The sequence below is a fragment of the Tenrec ecaudatus genome, chromosome 3 (genome assembly GCF_050624435.1).
Source record: "Tenrec ecaudatus isolate mTenEca1 chromosome 3, mTenEca1.hap1, whole genome shotgun sequence".
In the NCBI taxonomy this organism is placed as follows: Eukaryota; Metazoa; Chordata; class Mammalia; order Afrosoricida; family Tenrecidae; genus Tenrec; species Tenrec ecaudatus.
In genome coordinates, this window is record NC_134532.1 from 173,855,698 (window position 1) to 173,876,696 (window position 20,999).

Below are 20,999 nucleotides of genomic sequence, written 5' to 3' on the forward strand. Positions count from 1 at the left end.
TATCTAGAAGCACCAGGTTAGGTTTCTTGGTTATAAGGAGCTGGCGGGGTAGATGGACTCCTTGCTTAGGGGCATTAGGCTTCTGGTAAGGCTGGTACAAGTATTTGGAACAGGTAGTCCTGAAGGTTGATCAGCGAGGTGACGATGACTGTGGTCACTGAATTGTAGGTGTGACAACGTTGCCAAGGCAAACTTCTGGTTACATAAATACAACTTATTTAAGAAAATAAAAGCATCCTCTAAAAACTGAAACAGAGTAGTGACATAGCATTGGTTGTTGGACTGGGTTGTTGTGAGATTCAAATGTAATTATTAAGTGAACGAATGTACACGTAAGGGCCTTCTCCCTGACCATCTGCTAACTTTAAGGACAAGTCTGGCACGCGTTGGCTTAGTGGCAGTTTTATCTCCCAGGTGCCATGTGTTAGGGGTTCAGTCAGAGCACCTGGAGCAGGCGAGATGAATATGCAAGAGGTGGGTTGCTGCTGTCTCTGGGCTGCTGTCCATCACGTGGTGCCTGTGCAGATGGGCTAGCCTACACAAACCATATGTGGGGATCAGAAGCCGTTCGAGCTCAAAGAAAAAGCAATCACATCGTTGGAGTGGACAGATGGGAAAGCAATAAATCATACACTGAATATCAAATTGGTGACAAGGTAGGAACATCTAGAGAGTCAGAACAGGAAACAATAAAGTTGCCAAGTGAGTTGGGGGGAGGAGGGGAACATGGTCTTCAAAGAGAGAGAGAGAGAGAGAAAGCTTCGTATTGGCTTGCACACAAGTAATTCTGAAAATTTTGGTTAATACCTTTTTAATGATGAATAACAAAATATGGTCCAGTTAAATGGTTCTTTCTTATTCCATTTTAGCTGAGTAGTGTCAATAAGAGAGAACAATTGATTTTTATACTTCATTTAAAAGTGAAATTCTTTTGACTTGCCTCTCCCATTTAACATGTTTTCTTAATACAGTAGTCCCTGGAATAAATTTGTATATCCAGAAATAATTTAGAATTTGGGGGCTTACCTTTCATATTAAAATGCCTTTGATGATTCTGATCCTGAAATACTATTCAATCAATATGTTGGTGGACTTCTTTAAGATACTTTAGCTCAGTGTCTCTGGCTTACACACTCATTTTTATTTTTACCGCTAGTGTCTACTGATTTGAAGTTTATATTTTATATTTGTAAGACAAATATATTATGGCAAGAATAATATGTGAGCAAGTCATGAAGTCATAGGTGGTTACATTTGCCAAGTCTGTTTACTAATCATAAAAGTTATCTTTCAAGTTATGAGTCTGGAAGAAAAATATCTAGCATGATTGTGCCTTCAAAACCAACCACATGCCCTTTTGTGGTGTTTTAAAAAAAATCATTTTATTGGGGGCTCATACAGCTCTTATCACAATCCATACATGCATCCATTGTGTCAAGCACATTTGGACATTTGTTACCATCATCATTTTCATTTTTTTAAAACATTTTATTAGGGGCTCATACAACTCTTATCACAGTCCATACATATACATACATCAATTGTATAAAGCACATCTGTACCTTCTTTGCCCTAATCATTTTCTTTTTTTTCTCCCCTCTTTTCTTTTTATACATTTTATTAGGGACTCATACAATTCTTATCACAATCCATACATATACATACATCAATTGTATAAAGCACATCCATACATTCCCTGCCCCAATCATTCTCAAAGCATTTGCTCTCCACTTAAGCCCTTTGCATCAGATCCTCTTTTTTTTCCCCCTCCCCGCTCCCCCCTCCCTTATGTGCCCTTGGTAATTTATACATCGTTATTTTGTCATATCTTGCCCTATCCGGAGTCTCCCTTCCCCCCATTCTCTGCCGTCCCTCTCCCAGGGAGGAGGTCACATGTGGATCCTTGTAATCATTTGCCACTTTCCAACCCACTCACCCTCCACTCTCCCAGCATCGCCCCTCACACCCTTGGTCCTGAAGGTATCATCCACCCTGGATTCCCTGTGCCTTTAGCCCTCATATGTACCAGTGTACAACCTCTGCCCTATCCAGCCCTGCAAGGTAGAATTCGGATCATGGTAGTTGGGGGGAGGAAGCATCCAGGATCTGGGGGAAAGCTGTGTTCTTCATCGGTACTACCTCGCACCCTGACTGACCCATCTCCTCTCCTAAACCCCTCTATGAGGGGATCTCCATTGGCCGACACTTGGGCCTTGGGTCTCCACTCTGCACTTCCCCTTTGTGGTGTTTTTTAAACTGCATTGTGGATTAGGTGAAGGTTTACAGAGCAGATTACAATTTTACATTCAACAACTCCTACCCACTCTGATTCTGATTCCACTCCTCCATGCTATCACCTCGCTGTACCATCACTTACCACACGTCCTCTCTGAGTTTCCTGTGGCCACGCCTCCTCCTTCTCCAAACCTCTGTTCTCCTGGGTAAATACTGTCCTTTTGATCTTACATATTTGATTATTCTACTGTGGAGGGGGTTCTGTTCCAGACCTGAAAAGGAAGGACCATAGGCCCTGGGCTCTATCCAATCAATACGCCCGGTTTCTTCTGTGAGTTTGCATTCTCTTCCACATTTTCCCCCCAGTCTTTCTAGAGTCATTTCTTGTGGTCCTTCTCTGAGCAGCTCATAGTGGTAGCTGGGCACCGTCTAGTTCTCCTTGTCTCAGGGTTGTGGAGACTGATGTTTGCATGGTTCATTGGGCTAATTGTTTCCATATGGCTTTTATTTATTCAGATATTTATTCTTATTTCCATCACTCTTCTTTCTGCTGGATGGTGAGGGACCAATCGTTTCACCTTCCATGGCAGCTAGTGAACTTTCAAGACCTCAGTTGCCACTCGCTCATCAAATTAGGGTGTAGAGTCTTGTCTTGTGAGCAGGGTTTTGCCAGTTGACTTTGGTGCCCCCTGATACTCTGATCCTCATCCCCTAAGCCCACAACCAGTTCTCCTTGAGTCAATGATGATTCATGGTGACTCTGTTTGTGTTGGGGGAGGGTTTTCCATGGCTGATTTTTGAGAAATAGGTCACTAGGTCTTTCTTCTGAGGAGCCTCTTGAAATACTAATCTTTTAGTTGGTAGCTGAGCACATTAGTGCTTTATATCACCTGGAACTCCAGTAAGCCCTTAAATATGCTATAGATGTTAGGGTGGTTGTGCTGTCTCATCATCTCAATACCTATGACTGCTGGTATAATGGTTAGGGGTTGGGCTGCGATCGGCATGGTCAACAGTTCAAAACCACTAGCAGCTCTGTGGGAGAAAGACTGGACTTTCTACACTTATCAACAGTTACAGTCTCAGAAACCCAGAGGGGGTCACTATAAGTCAAACCGAACTTGTTGCCATCGGGTCAGTTTTGACTCATGGTGACCCTATAGGACAGAGTAGAAATGGCCCTGTGGGTTTCCAGGACTGTAACTCCACCGGAGCAGAGAGCCTCCTCCCCTGAAGAGAGACTGGTGCTTTCAAACACTAACCCCGCGCTTATCAGCCCAATACGTAAGCACCACGCCAGATTCCATTAGGACATTAACAACAACAAATTATTTAAGTAGTTTTGTTGTGATTTATTGAGGCAAAACCATTTCTTTGGCCTCATAGATAATAAAATATTTGGTGCGATACACTGATACCTCAATTCATTCTGGGTACCAATGAGACATCACACCCGAAAACAGCCTACATAGTATATTTTCACTTAAAAAATAATAAATACTCTATGCTTCATTTTAACCCACTGGAGCCCAGGACAGACGAGTTTGGGAGAAGCACTGAGTTCTACAGGACTAGTAGGCTAAGGTAAAGAAGGGAGAACTGGGTCATAGGTAAGCCAGGGAGGCACACTAGCAAGGCTGGCGGCCAGAGGGGTCATCCCTCAGGAGGAAGGGGTTGCCTTGACCCTTGGTGACTGAGGGTCTTCCTTGCTTGTAACAAATGGGCTACAGAACTGTCTGCTGGGAAGACCAGAGAGAATGAAGAAGGCAAAGTATAGGAAAACAAATTGTGCTGTGCAAACTTCTTTCTCTGTATCCTTACAGTGAAGTTTCTTATAGTGAAATTATGTCCCTTTAAAGAACTCTTTTTGAAGAGATGTTGCATGTTTTGGTTTCTCAAATGACAATTACATGCCTGTGCATGTCTCTTTTTCTATGTGTCTGGAAGCACATACACACCCAGAGACCCACAAGTACACGGAATGAAGCCCTCCCTCCGTCCATCACTAGCATGCCTCGCAGACGCATCCTCTTCTGCATCTCATATTTTGCCTCCCTCCCTCCCCAGAGCTCTCTGTGAACACTGCAAAGAACGCTGCGAGCCTGTGCTGGGCATCGTGGGTTTGCAGTGGCCTGAAGACACGGATTGCAGTCAGTTTCCAGAGGAGAATTCTGACAACCACACCTGCCTGATGCCTGATGAAGACGTGGAAGGTTCGTTTTAATATGAACTACCTAACATGAAGGAACGTGTCCGCTACCTTTTGAAGTCTCGCTTCCCCCCTGCCCCCTTCTCTAGTTGAAAATCCGGTTGCAGACAAGAGTGATCTTATGAACTGATTACAGTGAAGAAATGGAGCTCATTGCTTAGACATTTCCAACACTTTATAAAGGAATGGCAAAGATGAGATTAATGGTCCAGCTATTTCTCATTTTAAGCATATTTAACACCCAAAGTCCATTAATCTCGGGGGCGTGAAGGCAATGGATGAACATTAAGCTTTGGTTTCTCCACGTGCAAAATATTCAGGGATCTGAGCGGCACAGGCTCATGGGGGAGAGATGTGGAGCCTCTCACCGAATGGAAAGACTCAAACAGAGATGTAGTTTTTGACATCATGAGAATCGTTGGGTAGTCAGAAGCGTTGACTCAGAGGGATAGTTCAGGCTTGTCTAGTCAGGTTATCCATTTGGAAAGACGGTTCATTACCGGGAAGGATGCATACCCTAAACAGTTGATCACAAGAGTTGATGCCAAAGATGAAGAAGGGAACTGACGATCAGACCGAAGAAATAAACTTGGGTTGCTTCAGCTTTGGGGAGGACCCACCTTAGGTTTAGCAATGGTTTCTGGACAACATTCCCTGCGTAACTAGATGGATTAGTTATGTCCGGGTTTCGAGAGTAACGTGGCCCGTATGACATGCGGTTTTCACAGAGTGCTCGCCGAGTCACTTCAAGTGTCGCTCCGGACGCTGTGTGTCGGCATCCAGAAGATGTGATGGCGACGCTGACTGCGATGACGACAGCGACGAAGAGAATTGTGGTAGGTACAGCAGAGGGCGGTTCGCGTGCATGCGCACTGCTCCCTGGTTTTAAATGGTTGTTGGTAGTGACTAGGATTGGATGCTGATGTTCCTACTTAAATGATCTACCTTAGAGAGATGGAGTTGATAGGCGTTGTTTGTCAGTTAACGCTATTGAGTTTTCCCGGCAGCACCCCGATGGATGATCTGTTTGCAAAGGGCTCAAGGAGAAAGGCTTCACCAGTGTCAGGGATTATGTTCATTCTTATTAATTCTACAATCCCCGATCTCCTGTCTTAAAATAGAATATGATATTCAGTGTCTGTCCATATGCTTCCCATGCTATTGCATCAGCACCAAGTTCTCAAAGCTTCCATGTCCCAGTTTCCTCAGGATTCATTTCCATGCCCTCTCTGATTTCACCTTTGTTGGCAAAGAATAAAACTCTCCCTGGCGTTTTCACAATCACCAATGGAAAGGTCAGAAATGCCACTGGTAATTTAAGTGGCTTTGATTCCCATTCCCCCCCCCCCCCCCGCAATCCTTTATACTTGAAACCTCAGGAAGAGGCAGGGAATTAAAAATGGACAATGTTCTTCTCTAAACATTTTGGAATTGAGCAAAATGATGGAAGAGCTCCTAACAGCCCCTTTGGTTATGACTGTGTTAGCTTGTTCTACTTTTAAAATGTATACATTTTTGACATGGAAGCCCATAAAATAATCCATCAAAATATGATTTCATCCTCTTGGCCTTTGAGATATGAAATAGTGCCTTGCACAGACTTTTCTGTGGTAGACGTTGCCCTTTTGGTCTAGACACAATGTCAAGAGCAATCAAGTGCAACTCTATCAGCTCCTGCAAACAGGAGCCCGCGTATGTGCCGGGCAGTGAGTGTCGTCAGAATGATGGCCGGACGACCGGGATCATTGGGTTAGGAAGGAACATACAGTGTTTTGAGATCCATAGAAGACACTGTTGTTTGCTTATCTGTGGCCTTTAGGTGACGATATCAGTCAGAACTTATTGAATATCCCCTGGACAAGTGATTCATTGAGAAACGATGGGATTTGTTCACTAAGCTGTGACTTTGATGGTTTATGATGATTCTGGGATGCAGTTTCCAAGGAGCCAGGCTGCATGGTTCCAAGAGTTTACATGATACGCTATCGGAGACACTGGGCCTTGATGGATTAAAGGGGACTAAGTATTTGAGGATATCAAAGCGTTCTTGTTTTTTTTAAATGTCCTGACTACTAATAAAAGGCCAGAGGTTTTTTGTTCTCCCCGCCCCCCCACATCCCTACAAAAAAGAAATTCAAAGCCCTTATATGAATTTAGGTTACATTTCTAATTAAGTAATGACTTCTGCTAGTATTTTAATTACACAGTTAAAAGTACAATGGGAATGAGAGACTACATTGTTTAATCCTTAGCACACACTTAAATTATTAAAGGCACTCATATGTTTGGAGTTAAATCAATTGCTCCAAATAATTTGTGAGAAAATTCCTGTTAAGATCTCTAAAGCAACTAATAATAGAAAATTAGCGTTCATTTCCCCATTGGCATGAATTGATGCAATTTGAATGGGGATGACCTTTGCCCCGGTGATGGTGGGCATTATATTTAAAGTCAAATAAGGAAGTCACATCATCCACTTCCCACTCGCCTCCTTTCTCCGTGTGCCTGCTTCTCTTTCCTCGTGAATAAGCATATCACTTGGTAATGCAAATACCAGTTCAGCAACGCTGGGTTTCATCCAAGCTTTCTAATTGATTCTGTCTGTTATACTCTTCAATGCACTTAGCTGCCTGCACCTCATTGCCCTCCATGGCCCAACTTCTGCCAAATGGCAAGATGTGCTTATTTCTCAGAGTCCGTGGGGAAGTGATCATTACAATCCAAGGTATTACCCGGCTCCAGGTTGCTCTTCCCTCCACAAACTGTGCTGCTTAATCTGGAGAGGAGGAAAGAAATTATATATATATAATTTATATATAATTTATAATTATATATGTCACCTGGGGCATAAAGCCTACTAAACTGCATCCCCACTAAGTGTAATTATAAGGGTAAGAGATAACATTCTTAATCACTACATATCCACATTTCACTTGGCTAGTTTTAATTTTTATAACAACATTGCAATTTAGGTCAGAGGAGCACTATTTTTTAAGTGAGGAACTAAAGCTTTGGGAAGTTAAGATCAATGCCCCCCAACTCACAGTTCTCAAAACTCACTGCTATTGGGTCAATCCCGACTATGAGAAGCCCTTTAGGACAGGCTGGAACTGCACTTTTGGGTTTCCTAGATATTAAATCTTCTTGGGAGTAGACAGTCTCATTTCTCTCCTGAGGGGCAGCGGATGGTTTCGAATTGCTTGGCCTGTGGTCAGCAGCTCAGGGCTAACCAAGGCTTCTCTGTAAAGTGAGAGTATGCAAGGGGGAATATGGACATGATTTTAAAGCCAGACACCTGGATTTGAACGTTAGCTCCAAACCTCACCTAGATTTGAACTCGGGCTGTGTCACCTGGGGGAGCTGGGGGAGCTGCAGAGTTTTGAGTGTGAATGGCTCATTGTCACCCTCGGGGAAGACATCAGACTCTCCCTCACACCTCCTGGGACTCAAGAGCGTCTGTTGTTGTCAGAGGTGATCCATGTCGATATCTCCAGCAAGTGGAAAACTCAATCATAATTAAACTTACTTGGCTAACTGCTACCTTTTCAGAGTGTGAACGTGACTCACTGGCCCAGGGCAATCACAGTGTTCAGTTTGGGAGTCCATAATTCATTGCAGTGCCCTCCAGGGGGCAGTATAGCCCATTGCCGAGAAAGGCTGTGCTGCTCAGTGTTGGGAGAACACTGCACTTCGGCCATATTCCCAGGAGCCCCTGCAGTCGATGTTCTCGGCTCTTGGATCCAAGATCACCTAGATGCACAATTAGCGAAATACTTTGACTCTGTTTTTTAAAATGCTTTTAAAAACTCAAAGTTCCATTTTATGTCATAGTGAAAAAAAAAAATCTTGACTCAATTTGGTAGCTTTACCATAAAATAAAGCAATAATAAAAAGTTTTTCTTGTGATGGCTTCCAAGAAACCTGAGTCAATTATTTTCGAGATTTCTCTGAATTTTCTGCAGTCAGTCAGATGGTCAGTAACATTTTAAAAATAGAAACTCCTTATTTGAGCACTACTTTCTATGTCCTTGCCATTAAACTAAATTATCTTTTCCTGGCAATGGGAGACTTCTAGTCCCTTACATGAAATAAAACTCCATTTAAAATAGGTGTGTGTTGAGAGCCTGCTGAGTGCTAGACGTTGTCCTAGGCAGGGGGTGACAGGGAGCCAAAGAAGGGTGCCATTCATTGATCTCTACCCTCACACGCCTGCCAGTCTACGTGAAGGTGGTGGCCCTGAGTGAAGTGGCTGGGCTGCATCAGACGATTAGAGTGTTTTAACAAACATATGTGATGCCCTGTGTGTGAATAACATGGCATTTATGAAGTTTATCACAATTGCTTGATAGGCAAATTACAGTTCAAATGTCAACTGATTAGTTGCCAGTCAGCGGTTCTGACTTTCAGTTAGGCAGTTAGCTAAGTACGAGGTCAGCACTTTGAAGCCACCAGGAATTCCCCAGGAGAAAGGTCAGAAGCCCGCAGGGACAGTTCTCCTCTGTCCTACAGGGGGGCTAGCAGTTGGAGTCCACTGGTTGGTGGTGGATTTGGTTTGGGTTTGTTATGTGTAACAGAGCAAAGCACTGCTTCATGGATTCAATGACCATGAAGTGATTGGGCAGCTGTTGTGCTAATTTCCGTCTCCTTGAAGGATTCCCTCATTTCCACTGATCATCTATTTTACCAAACATGATCCTCTTTTCTAGCAGTCTACGTTCAGCCTTGCCTGGCTCTTGTGAAATTACGTTCATTTCTCACATGGATTGATGCGGCACCTCACCTTATATTAGATCTATGACTTCTGGAAAGCAGTGGGTCCATGGCTGGCTGGTAAGCCTGTCGTGTAAGACGGAAAGAGTGTCGCTTTTAACTGAACATGTAAGGAGGGGACTGCAAAAGGTTTGTGGAAAAATCCCACCACATTTGAATTTTAGTTTTTCAAGAATGACTCGCAGCCCCCCTTGTAGGAGGCTTCCCTGTCTGACGACTGCAATTACATTTTAAGAATCTGCATTTAGTTCACTAGATTCTGGCATATTTCCTGAAAAGCATAACATCATTTTATAGGGAAGTATTTTCTGCTGGCAAATCAACTTAGAAAGTTGCAGGAACAGTGAAAGTGGTAAGTGCTTGTGTGGTCACCTTTCCATTTCTAATATGTCACTTCTGATTTTCTCTAAGGGCAGCTGGTCCATTTGTATCGCAGCACAGAGATGATTGAGTATTTCTACTTTCAACATTATGTTATTCATGGCTTAATGGAGTCAAAACTCCTAAATAAAAATGAAAAATCACGCTTTTCTGCTGTAATCTGTCTACATTGTTTGACCCAATTAATCATTACTTCCCCTCCACATCTTCCACAAACAACCTTTTCGTCTGTCTCCAGGCTGCACAGAGAGAGGTCTTTGGGAATGTCCGTCCAATAAACAGTGTTTGAAGCACTCCGTGATATGTGATGGGTTCCCAGACTGCCCCGATAGCCTGGACGAGAAAAACTGTTGTAAGTGCTGGCGTGAATCTGTCAACATGACATTTTAATTTCAAACACAAATTACCTCTCGCTTTGGATACAAGCTATGGATGTGAATGTTGTAGCTTTGGATGCGCTCTACCTTTTGACCAGAACATACACTTGTAAGAATAAATGCTGTAAAACTGAGAGTACCTGGGGATACGTTTATACATGATATTGTAATAGTATTATTTATAACATGGAATAAGTTTAAAACACCCCAATACAGAATATATTCATCAGGCAACCATAAAATGAGATGATTTGCAAACACTAAAAATTAGAGAAGTAATTTCTTGTGAGTTCATGATATGTTACTAGTTCAAAAAGAAGTAACTAGGAAGTATTCTATGTGCTGTGCTCCAGAGTTTATAAAGTACTTATATTTACATACAGGGAAAGATCAGATAGTCATAATAAAAAGGGTTATCAGTAGGATCTCCGGAGAGAGGAATGTTAACTTTCTTATGCTTTTCTGTCTTCTCTAGATTTACTGAGAGAATGGCATTTGCTTTTAGAACTGGAACATAGTGTTATTTGATTCCTTTCGGTGTTTTAGCTTCAAGAAATAGAAAACCTACTTTGTGCTGGTTTAAGCAACAGAGACATTGCCTTTTATAATAATGCATATACAAATGTCTTACATTGCTAGATAAAAATAACAGGAGCAGGGTGGGCTCTTCAGGTTTTTTCTAATGCTGCTTTAGTTGTCCTAGGTGTCTTGCTGACTCCACAGGGTCGTAAGAGGTCTGCCCATCGCTATATCAGGCGCACCATACTTTCTCAATCACATCCACTAGGAAAGATCTAAAATATTGTTTCCCAAGCTGATTTGGCCCACTGCCCACTTCTCAGGGGGGAAAAATTACTCAGCATCTCCCTTAATCCAGGATAAAGTGTAGCATCTGCTTTTGTAGTTTCCCCCTGGATCGCTCCAGTGCCCCAGGGTGGTATTGTCCCCTGTGGGAAACACCGAACTAGAACTTTGTCCTCGGGTTTGGCACACCACAAAGGGATTCAGTCAGATTAACCAATCTGGGGCATCAGCAGAGCTGGCATCTAGGAAACCATTCAGCAAACAGCTGCATTGCGCAATCACCCCATCTGGGAAAACCAATGAGAAAAAGATGTTTGTTTAGACTGCCATGGTCTCCGGTGGGGACACATCCAGGCCAGCAGAATTTGGGTAGAGGCCATCTTGCAAACACAACTCACAAAACCTTCAGCCAAGATCATGGTCTTTGATGACATGTTGTCTCCTAGATTAAAATACGACTATAGCCAGGAAAATGCCCTGATCAGCTTGAACTAGCCAGTGATCTCCCCTCGAGCTGGGGGGTGATTTTTAAGTGTGCTAACAAAATCAGATTTTCCTTTCAAAAAAGAGGAGGAAAGGAAACTACTGCTGGGTAGGCAATCCAGGTAGTTCTCCATAGTCATTTTTTTAAACTAAAGAGAGAATTGGTCCATGATACTGAGACTCTAGTGATCATAGTTAGGGATGATTCTTTGCTTTTATTAAATGTAGAACCTAAGCATTTTTATGACTAGAGCTTGCTGTCTTTCTACAATGACGTCAGTCTGATCGCCACTGCGCGGCTCATGCTGTTACAGATGTCAGCCCTGTGCCCAGGTGGCTTACATACTGGTTTACCCTCTGGATTGCTGACCACAAGGTCAGCAGTTTGACATCCCCTGGAAGGTTTAAAGGGAAAGATAAGGCTGTCTACTTTCATACAACCTGGGAAACCCATAGGGACAATTCTCCACTATCTTATAGCATCACCATCATTTGGAATTGATTTGATGGCAGTGAGTTTGGCTTTTCCTTTGATCTAATCTTCAGGAACCCTGTTGTTCCAGTGGATTCAGGTTGGTCTACTAACTGCAAGGTTGGTGGTTCAAATCCATCAACTGCTCTGTGGGAACCCTGGTGGTGCTGTGGATTATATGTTGAGCTGCCAACCAACAGGTCAGTGGTTTGAGCCCACCTAGTGGATTCAAGGGAGATGGATGATACCTTCTGCTTCCCTGAAGATTTACCACCTTAGACACCCTTGGAAACAACTCGTTCTGCTCTGTCCCCTAGTGTCACTTTGAGTCAGAATTGCCTGGATGGGAATGAGAAATCTCTACTTGCAAAGTCCCTGAGCAGTGCAGTTGACACTCACCTACTAACCTAAAGGTTGGTGGTTACAATCTACCCAACAGGGCTGTGGAAGAAAGGCCTGGTGATCCACTTCCTTAAGATTTCAACCAAGGAAACTCTATGGAGCGGTTCTCTGTAACTCATGACACCGTCAACTCAATAGCAATGTTCTGTTGTTTATTTCATTAGTAGTTTTCTTGCTATGATATGAGAACTAGAGATTCTCATCCCTTGAAAATAGTCCCAAGCCAACAAACCTAACTCATTGCCATCTAGTAACTTCAAATTATAGCAGCCCTATAGGAAAGACTAGAACTGCCCCTGTGGGTTTCTGAGGTTGTAAACCTTTACCAGAGCAGAAAGCTTCATTGTTCTCCCACTGAGTGACTGGTGGTCTTGCCATTCATTAGCAGCTCAAAGCATAACCTGCTATGCCACCAGGACACCGTTCTATTGAAATGCTTGCTATTTGTATCAACTGCCATCTGTTCAAGGAGATTTGATCAGTTCAGGGTTTCTGACTCCATAACCTATCTGGAGTCTCAAGACCATGTTTTCTTTCCCTCATGTTCTCCTGTTGACAAATGATGGTAGGCATGGTACTGATTTCTGCCTTCTCCCCTCTCCTCCCTTGTGCCAGCGTTTTGCCAAAGTGATGAACTGGAATGTGCCAATCACGACTGTGTGTCCCGCAGACTGTGGTGTGATGGTCAGGCAGACTGTTCGGACAGTTCGGACGAGTGGGACTGCGGTAAGCTGCTCCTGTCTGTTTTCATCATGCATTCGAATGCCCACCAGCCACCTGAGCTCATGAAGAAATGCATGAATGCATCCTGAATGACTTCACTGATTTTACTGAGCACATTCATCTAGCTTTACTATGATAAAGTCTGACAGTAGTGACTTCTATATATTATTTCCCACTCATTGGAAATGTCCCCCAAGTTATCTCCTTATCTGGAATCTGCACAGAGGTGCCGTAGAAGAAATAGATGGAGAGCTGCTTCTGGAAGATCACCAAACCAAACCAATTCAGCACCATCGAGTTGATATCAACTCATAGCGACTCTCCAGGACAGAGTACAACTGCCCCTGTGGGTTTTGAGACTATAACTTTATAGGGGACCACAAAGCCCCATCTTTCTCCTGTAGAGTGGCTGGTGGCTTCAATCTGGGGACCTAATGGATCACAGCCCAACAAGTAACCACGATGGCAGCATCACAGCCATTGGAGCTAGAGGTTGGTTCTACGCTGCTACATACATATGGGGTCACTATGAGTTGGAATGGAACTGGTGGCAGTTGCCATATGTTTAAAAAAAAGTAGATTCAAATTGTTATAGCCTATAGCACTGCTAGAATTTAAAAAAAAATGCCAAGTTGATTCTGACTCATGGCAAACTCACGTGTATTGGAGCAGTACTGTGTTCCACAGGGTTTTCAATGACTGATATTTTGGCAAAAGATCGCCAGGCTTTTCTTCCGAGATGCCACTGGGAAGACTGACCCTGGAACCTTTTGGTTAGTAGTCAAGCTGGTTAACAGTTTGCACTACACAGGTCTATGTGCTGGAGAAGAATTTATAAAGAAAACCACTTTATTCTTGAGCTAGCTTCAATCATTGTTAACATTCTTTTTTTAATCATTTTATTAGGGGTTCATATAACTCTTATCATAATCCATACATACATCAATTGTGTAAAGCACATTTGCATATTCATTGCCCTCATCATTCTCAAAACATTTGCTCTCCACCCAAGCCCCTGGCATCAGCTGTTCATTTTCCCCTCCCTCCCCACTCTCCCCTCCCTCATGACCCCGTGATAGTTTATAAACTATGATTTTGTCATATCTTGCCCTGTCCAACGTGTCCTCTCACCCACTCTTCTGTTGTCTGTCCTCCAGGGAGGAAGTCACATGTAGATCCTTATAATCAGTTCCCCCTTTCCAACCCACCCTCCCTACACCCTCCCAGTATCGCCACTCACATCACTGGTCCTGAAGGGATCATCCGCTCTGTGTTTCCAGTTCCTATCTGTACCAGTGTACATCCTCTGGTCTAGCTAGACTTGTAAGGTAGAATTGGAATCATGATAGTGGGGGAGGAGGAAGCATTTAGGAACTAGAGGAAGGTTGTATGTTTCATTGTTGCTACGTCGCACCCTGACTGGCTCATCTCCTCCCCAAGACCCTTCTGCAAGGGGATGTCCAGTGGCCTACAAATGGGCTTTGGGTCTCCACTCCGCACTCCCCCCCTCATTCACTATGATATGATTTGTTAACATTCTTTTGTCATCTACACCTCCTGAAATAGAATGCAAAGTGGTCCCTCTATCTTCCCCGTACTTTTGCTCCAGATACAAATGGGGCTTACACTGTCTACTTCTTTTGAGGAAGAGGCTTTAAAGGTATCAACCACCAGCATCTCCCTAGGTGCACGTTGGTCATCTTAGTTTTGATTAATTCCATCGTCCCCCATTCAACAATCACTCCATTCACTGGTCTCTTTTGCAGTCTTCGTATCCTCTAGTCCAATCATTAGTCCGTGTGTTTCACAAATGTTCTGTGACTAATTAAACAAAGGATGCCCTTTTCAAAATAAGAGTTTGCTCATATACCAAAATATTCATTAAAAAACTTTGAAAGGAAATAATATGAATAATGTTCAACTGTGGAAACAAGCAAGGCAAAACAAACAGATAACCTAGTTTCTATTTTGACTGACAAACCTTTTTGTATTTTTAAGAATTTTAAAATATCATTTTATTGGGGGCTTGTACAACTCTTATTACAATCCATCCATCCATCCATCCATCCATCCATCCATCCATCCATCCATCCATCTATCCATCCGAGTCAAGTACATTTGTAGCCATCATCATTCTCAAAACATTCTCTTTCTACTTGAGCCCTTGGTATCAGTTCCTCATTCCCGCCCCCCTCCCTCATGAACCTTTTATCATTTATAAATCATTATTATTTTTTCATGTCTTACACTGACCATGGTCTCCCTTCACGCATTTTTCTGTTGTCCATCTCTCAAGGAGGGCGTTGTACGTAGAACATTGTAATCATTTCCCCCTTTCTCCCTCCACCTTTCCCTTCCCCTTCTGGTATAACTACTCGAGGGTTTTATCTGTCCTGGATTTCCTGTGTTTCCAGCTCTTATCTGTCACAGTGTACATGCTTTGGTCTAGCCAGATTTGTAAGGTAGAATTGGGATCATGATAGTGAGGGAGAGGAAGCATTAAAGAACTAGAGGAAAGTTGTATGTTTCATCAGTACTATACTGCACCCTGACTGGCTCATCTCCTCCCCATGTCCCTTCTGTAATGGGATGTCCAATAGCCAACAGTTGGGCTTTGGGTCTCCAATCCACACACCCACCTCATTTACAATGATATGATTTTTTGTTCTGCGTCTTTGATGCCTGATACCTGATCCTATTGACACCTCATGATCACACAGGCTGGTGTGCTTCTTACCTGTGGGCTTTGTTGCTGATCAGCTAGATGGCCGCTTGTTTATCTTCAAGCTTTTAAGACCCCAGATGCTATATCTTTTGATAGCCGGGCACCATTAGCTTTCTTCACCACATTTGCTTATGCACCTGCTTTGTCTTCAGCGATCCTGTTGGGAAGGTGAGCATCATGAAATGCCAGTTTTATATAATAAAGTATTCTTGAATTGAGGGAGTACTTGATTAGAGGCCCAATGTCCATCTTCTACCTTAGTACTAAACCTATACATATATGCACATAGATCTATTTACCCAATGTCATATATATATATACATATGTACATGCCTGTACTTAGACCTCTATAAATGTCCTTTGCCTCCTAGTTCTTTCCTATATTTCCTTTCCTTTTACTTTCCTCTTGTCCCATTATCATACTCAACCTTCATTTGGGTTTCAGTAATTCCTCTCAGTTACATGTCCTTGATCAAGCCCTTCCAGGCCTCTTATACCCTCCTCGCCACCGATTTTGGATCACTTGTTGTTCTCTTGTCCCTGATTTTGTAAACACCACTTCCTTTCCCCCACCTCCTCCTCTCCCACGCCCCCCCCCAGAATCGTTAGTCCCGTTGTTTTCTCCTCTAGATTGTTTATCCTGCCTATCTTATCTATATAGACCTGATGAGATAATAATATGCACAAAAACAAGACCGAGCACAACAAAGTAACAAAATAACAACAACAAAACCAACGACAAAAATAAAGAAAATCCTGTTAATAGTTCAAGATCTGTTTGTTGACTTTTAGGAGTGTTTTCTGGTCATTTCTGATGGGGTATCATGCCCTGGCCCCAAAGTCTATTTTTGCTATTCCCTGGGGACTTCGTTGCTCTCTTCCCCTTGCTGTTCTGTTGCACACCCTTAGTGCTTTGTCTCAGTGTGGTGGGGTCAGATCAGGCGCAATCCCCGCACTGTCTCCAATGTTGTCCCCCATAGCATTATGGGTCAGTGAGGGATGTCATGTCTCATAGTGGGGCTGGCCCTATGGTCCTCTCTGGGCATTGGCTGCTCTGAGCAGGCATATCGTTCTCAGGGGACAATCCTTACTTCTGAGGCACCTCTGTGTGGACTCCAAGTGCCAATCATTGGATTAGCATCAAAGAACAGAACTCTTTGCTCCATCCAGGGACCCTGAGTTACAGACCAAAGAAATAAACCCACTGCCATCAAGTCAATTCCAACTCATATCGACCCAATATAGGACTTCTGAGACTGTAAAGAAAGTGTGGAGCTGATAGCCTCATTTTTCTCCCATTTGGTGGCTAGTGGTTTCAAACTTCCGACCTTGAGGTTAGCAGTCTGACGTTTACCCAGCAGTGCCACCGAAAGTTAAAACTAGCTTATAATTATGCAGACTCCTGGGTAAGCTCATGGGAGTCAATCCCATCTCTGGCTACCTAATAACTCATAATAAAAAGTCAATAACTGCCCGTCTCTTTCATTAAATCCAAGGTATTTTGTTGTTGACTTTTTAAAAATCAGAGATGATATCGAATTCTTTTTTTTCTTTCTTTCACATCCTCCACCACCCTTAGTGCAGAGATTGACACGGAATAGGTATGCATTAAATGGTTCTTAATGCAAATACAATAAAAACAAAATACATGTGCAAGTCAATCAAGACACAGAAAGGTATCACTTGGTTCCACGAGAAGAACTGTTCTTAATTAGGATTCTCCTATTTTTTCTGTTTCCCCTCCCCAGTGACCCTCTGGAAGAATGTGAACTCCTCTTCAGTTCTGACTATTAACAGATCTGCCATGGCCCACCACGTGTGCGCGGACGGCTGGCCGGAGGCACTAAGTCAGCGGGCCTGCAGGCAGATGGGTTTCGGGTAAGGTCAGTAGTTTGTAGCGCTGATGATTGCTCAGAGTTGCAGTAATATCTTCTTTATGAACGTACAGCGAGGTGTGCTCTCAGACCAAGAGCCCTCCAACGCCCGGAAATGAACCAGGTGAGAGGACCCGGCGTAATTACCTGCACCTGCGCCGAAGAGCGAGGGCTCAAAACCGGCTTTGATGAAGCCTCCCAAAGTAAATGAAGTAATTGTCTTTTAAGCACTTCTGAAATGAAATGCTTTCCGTATTTATAAAAGGATTATGATGGTTTCCTCCGAGCAACTTGCGTGGAAAAACACTTTCCATCTTCCCCAAGAGGGTACTTGACAATTCTTTTTAAAGTAACATGCATTTTTTAATAAATTGGAAAACAGAACTCGAAGTTGCTGGCATTTCAATTTACCCAAAGTAACGCAGAAAATGTAAATCAGGACACAGTTCACCGTTTTTTGCTTCTCAGTAAAATGAAAAGACGTTCTCTCTGGCTTTGACACAAACACACTGAAATAGACACTAGGAGCCTTGGATCCGTGCTATTTTGGAGGGTTTTGATTTTAAATTTCCTGGAAAGCAGTAATTTGCCGGGTCTTAGATTGTATACAAGTGTGTGCATGAACAGATGCTTATAGATCTGTATCTAAATACCTTCTTTGTGTGCTTATCCACACACATACTCCTTTCCAGTATGTGTTTCGTTTACCACCCGTGTGTGACATTTGGGGGAAATGCATAAATGAAGAAAGTCAAAGAAAAAAGAGTTGTAAATTGTTTGAATTAAAAAAATAAAAAAACAATCTTATCTCCTGCATGGTGGGAACTGAATCTTGATTAGAAATTAAGATTGAGCCCCTGAGTCAGGGAAATTGAGGTTATCGTGGCTGGGATCCAACCTCCCGTTCTCTCTCCTCTAACCAGGAGGGCCCAGATTATGAAAGAGTGGGAGTCGAGGCCCGCGGACAGGCCGGCCCTCCAGAATGCTCGTGCCTTCTGCTGCTTCGTGCTCCCCCTGCTCGCCTCATTCTTTAACCCGAATTGCAAGTCTATCCAACAGAGGGCTGTGAGCCGAATGAGGCTTCCCCATGCCTGCTTCATCCCCTCCTGAGGACATTTCAAAGTGGGAGGATAGAAATGGAAAGCTCCCGTGGATACCTTCTAGGTTCTGAACTCACATTCAAAGACACTGTAAGGGAACCTCACAAGAAACTCAATTGAAATGGGATTGACAACAATCTGTGACTGTACTTCTATTTCAGCTCCAATGAAAGAGGGAGAGGGTGTAGAACAATGGTTCTCAACCTGTGGGTCGCGACCCCTTTGAGCGGTCAAATGACCCTTTCATAGGAGTCGCCTAAGCCATAGGAAAATACGTATTTCCGATGGTCTTAGGAAGAGACACTGCTCCTCTATCCTTCTCCAGGCAGGTCTGCCCACATGTAGATATGCCCACATGTAGATACGCCCACATACGGGTACACAGTGTGAAGACTGTTATCCAGGCTGCACCATGCTCCAAGGCAAAATTTCATTTATTTGTCATTAGAAATAAATATTTCACAATGTATAATTACATATTGCTTTTGTGATTAATCACAATGCTTTAATTATGTCCCATTGGTAACAATGGAAATACATTCCCCATATCAGATATTTACATTATGATTCATAACAGTAGCGAAATTACAGTTATGAAGTAGCAACGAAAAGAATTTGATGGTTGGGGGTCACCACGCATGAGGAACTCTATGAAAGGGTGGCAGCATTCGAAAGGTTGAGAACCACTGTTGTAGAAGATTCCGCAAAACTAGAGGGTTTTCCTACAGAGTCCCCAAGGGAGTTTCACAGAAGTCCTTGCTATGCAAAGAACATTGATTTTTATTTATTTCTGGAGGGAAATAAAAGAAAGTGATAGAACCCTTTCTTGCTTGGCATGGGGAGGGACGTGCGGATATGGATGGAGGCAGAATCTGTGTCTGTATTTTCAAAACATCTTCACATCATTCTGTAGGGTGTTCAGATATGAGAATTCATGTACCTTCAGGTTATACGTAACTTGAAACAGCAGCTGGAAACACTCCACCACTCCACAAGAAAGATGACACTTTCTACTCCCATCAAGAGTTACAGTCTAGGAAACCCAAGGGGGCAGTTCTAATCTGTCCTATAGGATCTCCATGAGTCGGAATCAAACTGAAGGTAGGGAGACAACCTATTAAAGAAGTCAGGAGGAGCTGATGAAGCTAAAAGTTAGCTACGAGTTGGCATAGATTCAGTGACAGTGAGTTTGGCTGGGTTTGGGTTTACTAATCAATAGGTTGGTAGTTCAAACTCAAACTGGCTCTGCAAGAGAAAGATCTAATAAGCTGTTTCTGTAAAAGTTGCAGCTGAGAAAGCTTGAGGGATCGGGTCTTCTCTGCCATGTGGGCTGCCGCGAATTGAAATGAACCCAGTGGCATCTAACAACATAACCTATGAAGTCTAGTGTGATAGACTTCAAACCAGCATTCTGATGCTTACATCAAAAATGTTCTCTGTTAACAAAATAGAGTGAATGACATTTCCTAGGGTTCCACATCTTACTCTTGAACATATACAAATGGCTCAATTATTTATAGAACACCAGATAGCAATACATATTTTTAAATTCCAGTTGGACGAACTTTTTAAATCTCAGCGTTTTGATGCCATTTCTCGCCTCTAAAGACACACATCTTTGGGAAATGGAATAAAATGGATTAATCTTTAATAAGAAAACTGTAAGCTCTTCCCGAATGGAAGAGTAGTAGGAATTTTTTTTCATAGCTTCCTTATTGTGTCTAAATGAAATAAGAAACAATAGTGGTCAGAGACAATGAAAAGCCTTTTGAATAAGCTTATTTTACTTCTTTCTTTTCCCTATGGACCCCAAATTAATTCTTCACATGAAACCTGGATTATACAGTGATAGATGGTACCACTGAGAGTTCTAAGGAAAAGTTGGAACTAACGGAGATTTTACAGCCAAGAAAGTTCTTGTGACAAGTCACGCTGAGTATAACCATTGTATTCTAGATAGAAAAAAAATCTTATTTTAAGTAGTCTGTATTTCTTCTACTTACACGTATATTTGATTTTATCTTTGTTTGGTAAAATACTCACAAAATTAACAATTTTAACGATGTTGCAGCATGTGATTCAGTGGCATTTAGTGCATTCACAATATTGTGCAACCATCACCATTATCCAGAAGTAGAACATTTTTATATTACCCTAAAAAGGTAACCTTTGCTCCCATTCAGCATCACTCCCCTCCCCTCTTATCCCATCAACCACTAATCTGCTATCTCCCTGTGAACATTTCAGATGAACTGAATCAAGCAGTATATGCCCATTTGTGTATGATTTTTTTCATGTACCACACTATTTTCATGGTTTATTCATGTTGTCACACATAACATCACCTCCTTCTATGTTATGACTGAATAGTATTCCAATCCATGGATCGATCCTATTTTGTGCATCCATTCATCACTTGATAGACATGTGAATGTGTTTCCACT

General features: G+C 42.7%; 1 protein-coding gene across 1 annotated transcript in view; it reads left to right on the forward strand.

Annotated features, from left to right (window-relative positions):
- The window catches only part of CORIN (corin, serine peptidase), an 81,244-nt gene that overhangs the window by 40,206 nt on the left and 20,039 nt on the right, over window positions 1-20,999 (forward strand). Inside the window, exons 8-12 of the mRNA XM_075543585.1 lie at window positions 4,303-4,448; window positions 5,173-5,280; window positions 9,834-9,947; window positions 12,749-12,859; window positions 17,330-17,459. Of these exons, the coding sequence (XP_075399700.1) occupies window positions 4,303-4,448; window positions 5,173-5,280; window positions 9,834-9,947; window positions 12,749-12,859; window positions 17,330-17,459 (609 nt within the window). The remainder of the gene's footprint in view (window positions 1-4,302; window positions 4,449-5,172; window positions 5,281-9,833; window positions 9,948-12,748; window positions 12,860-17,329; window positions 17,460-20,999) is intronic.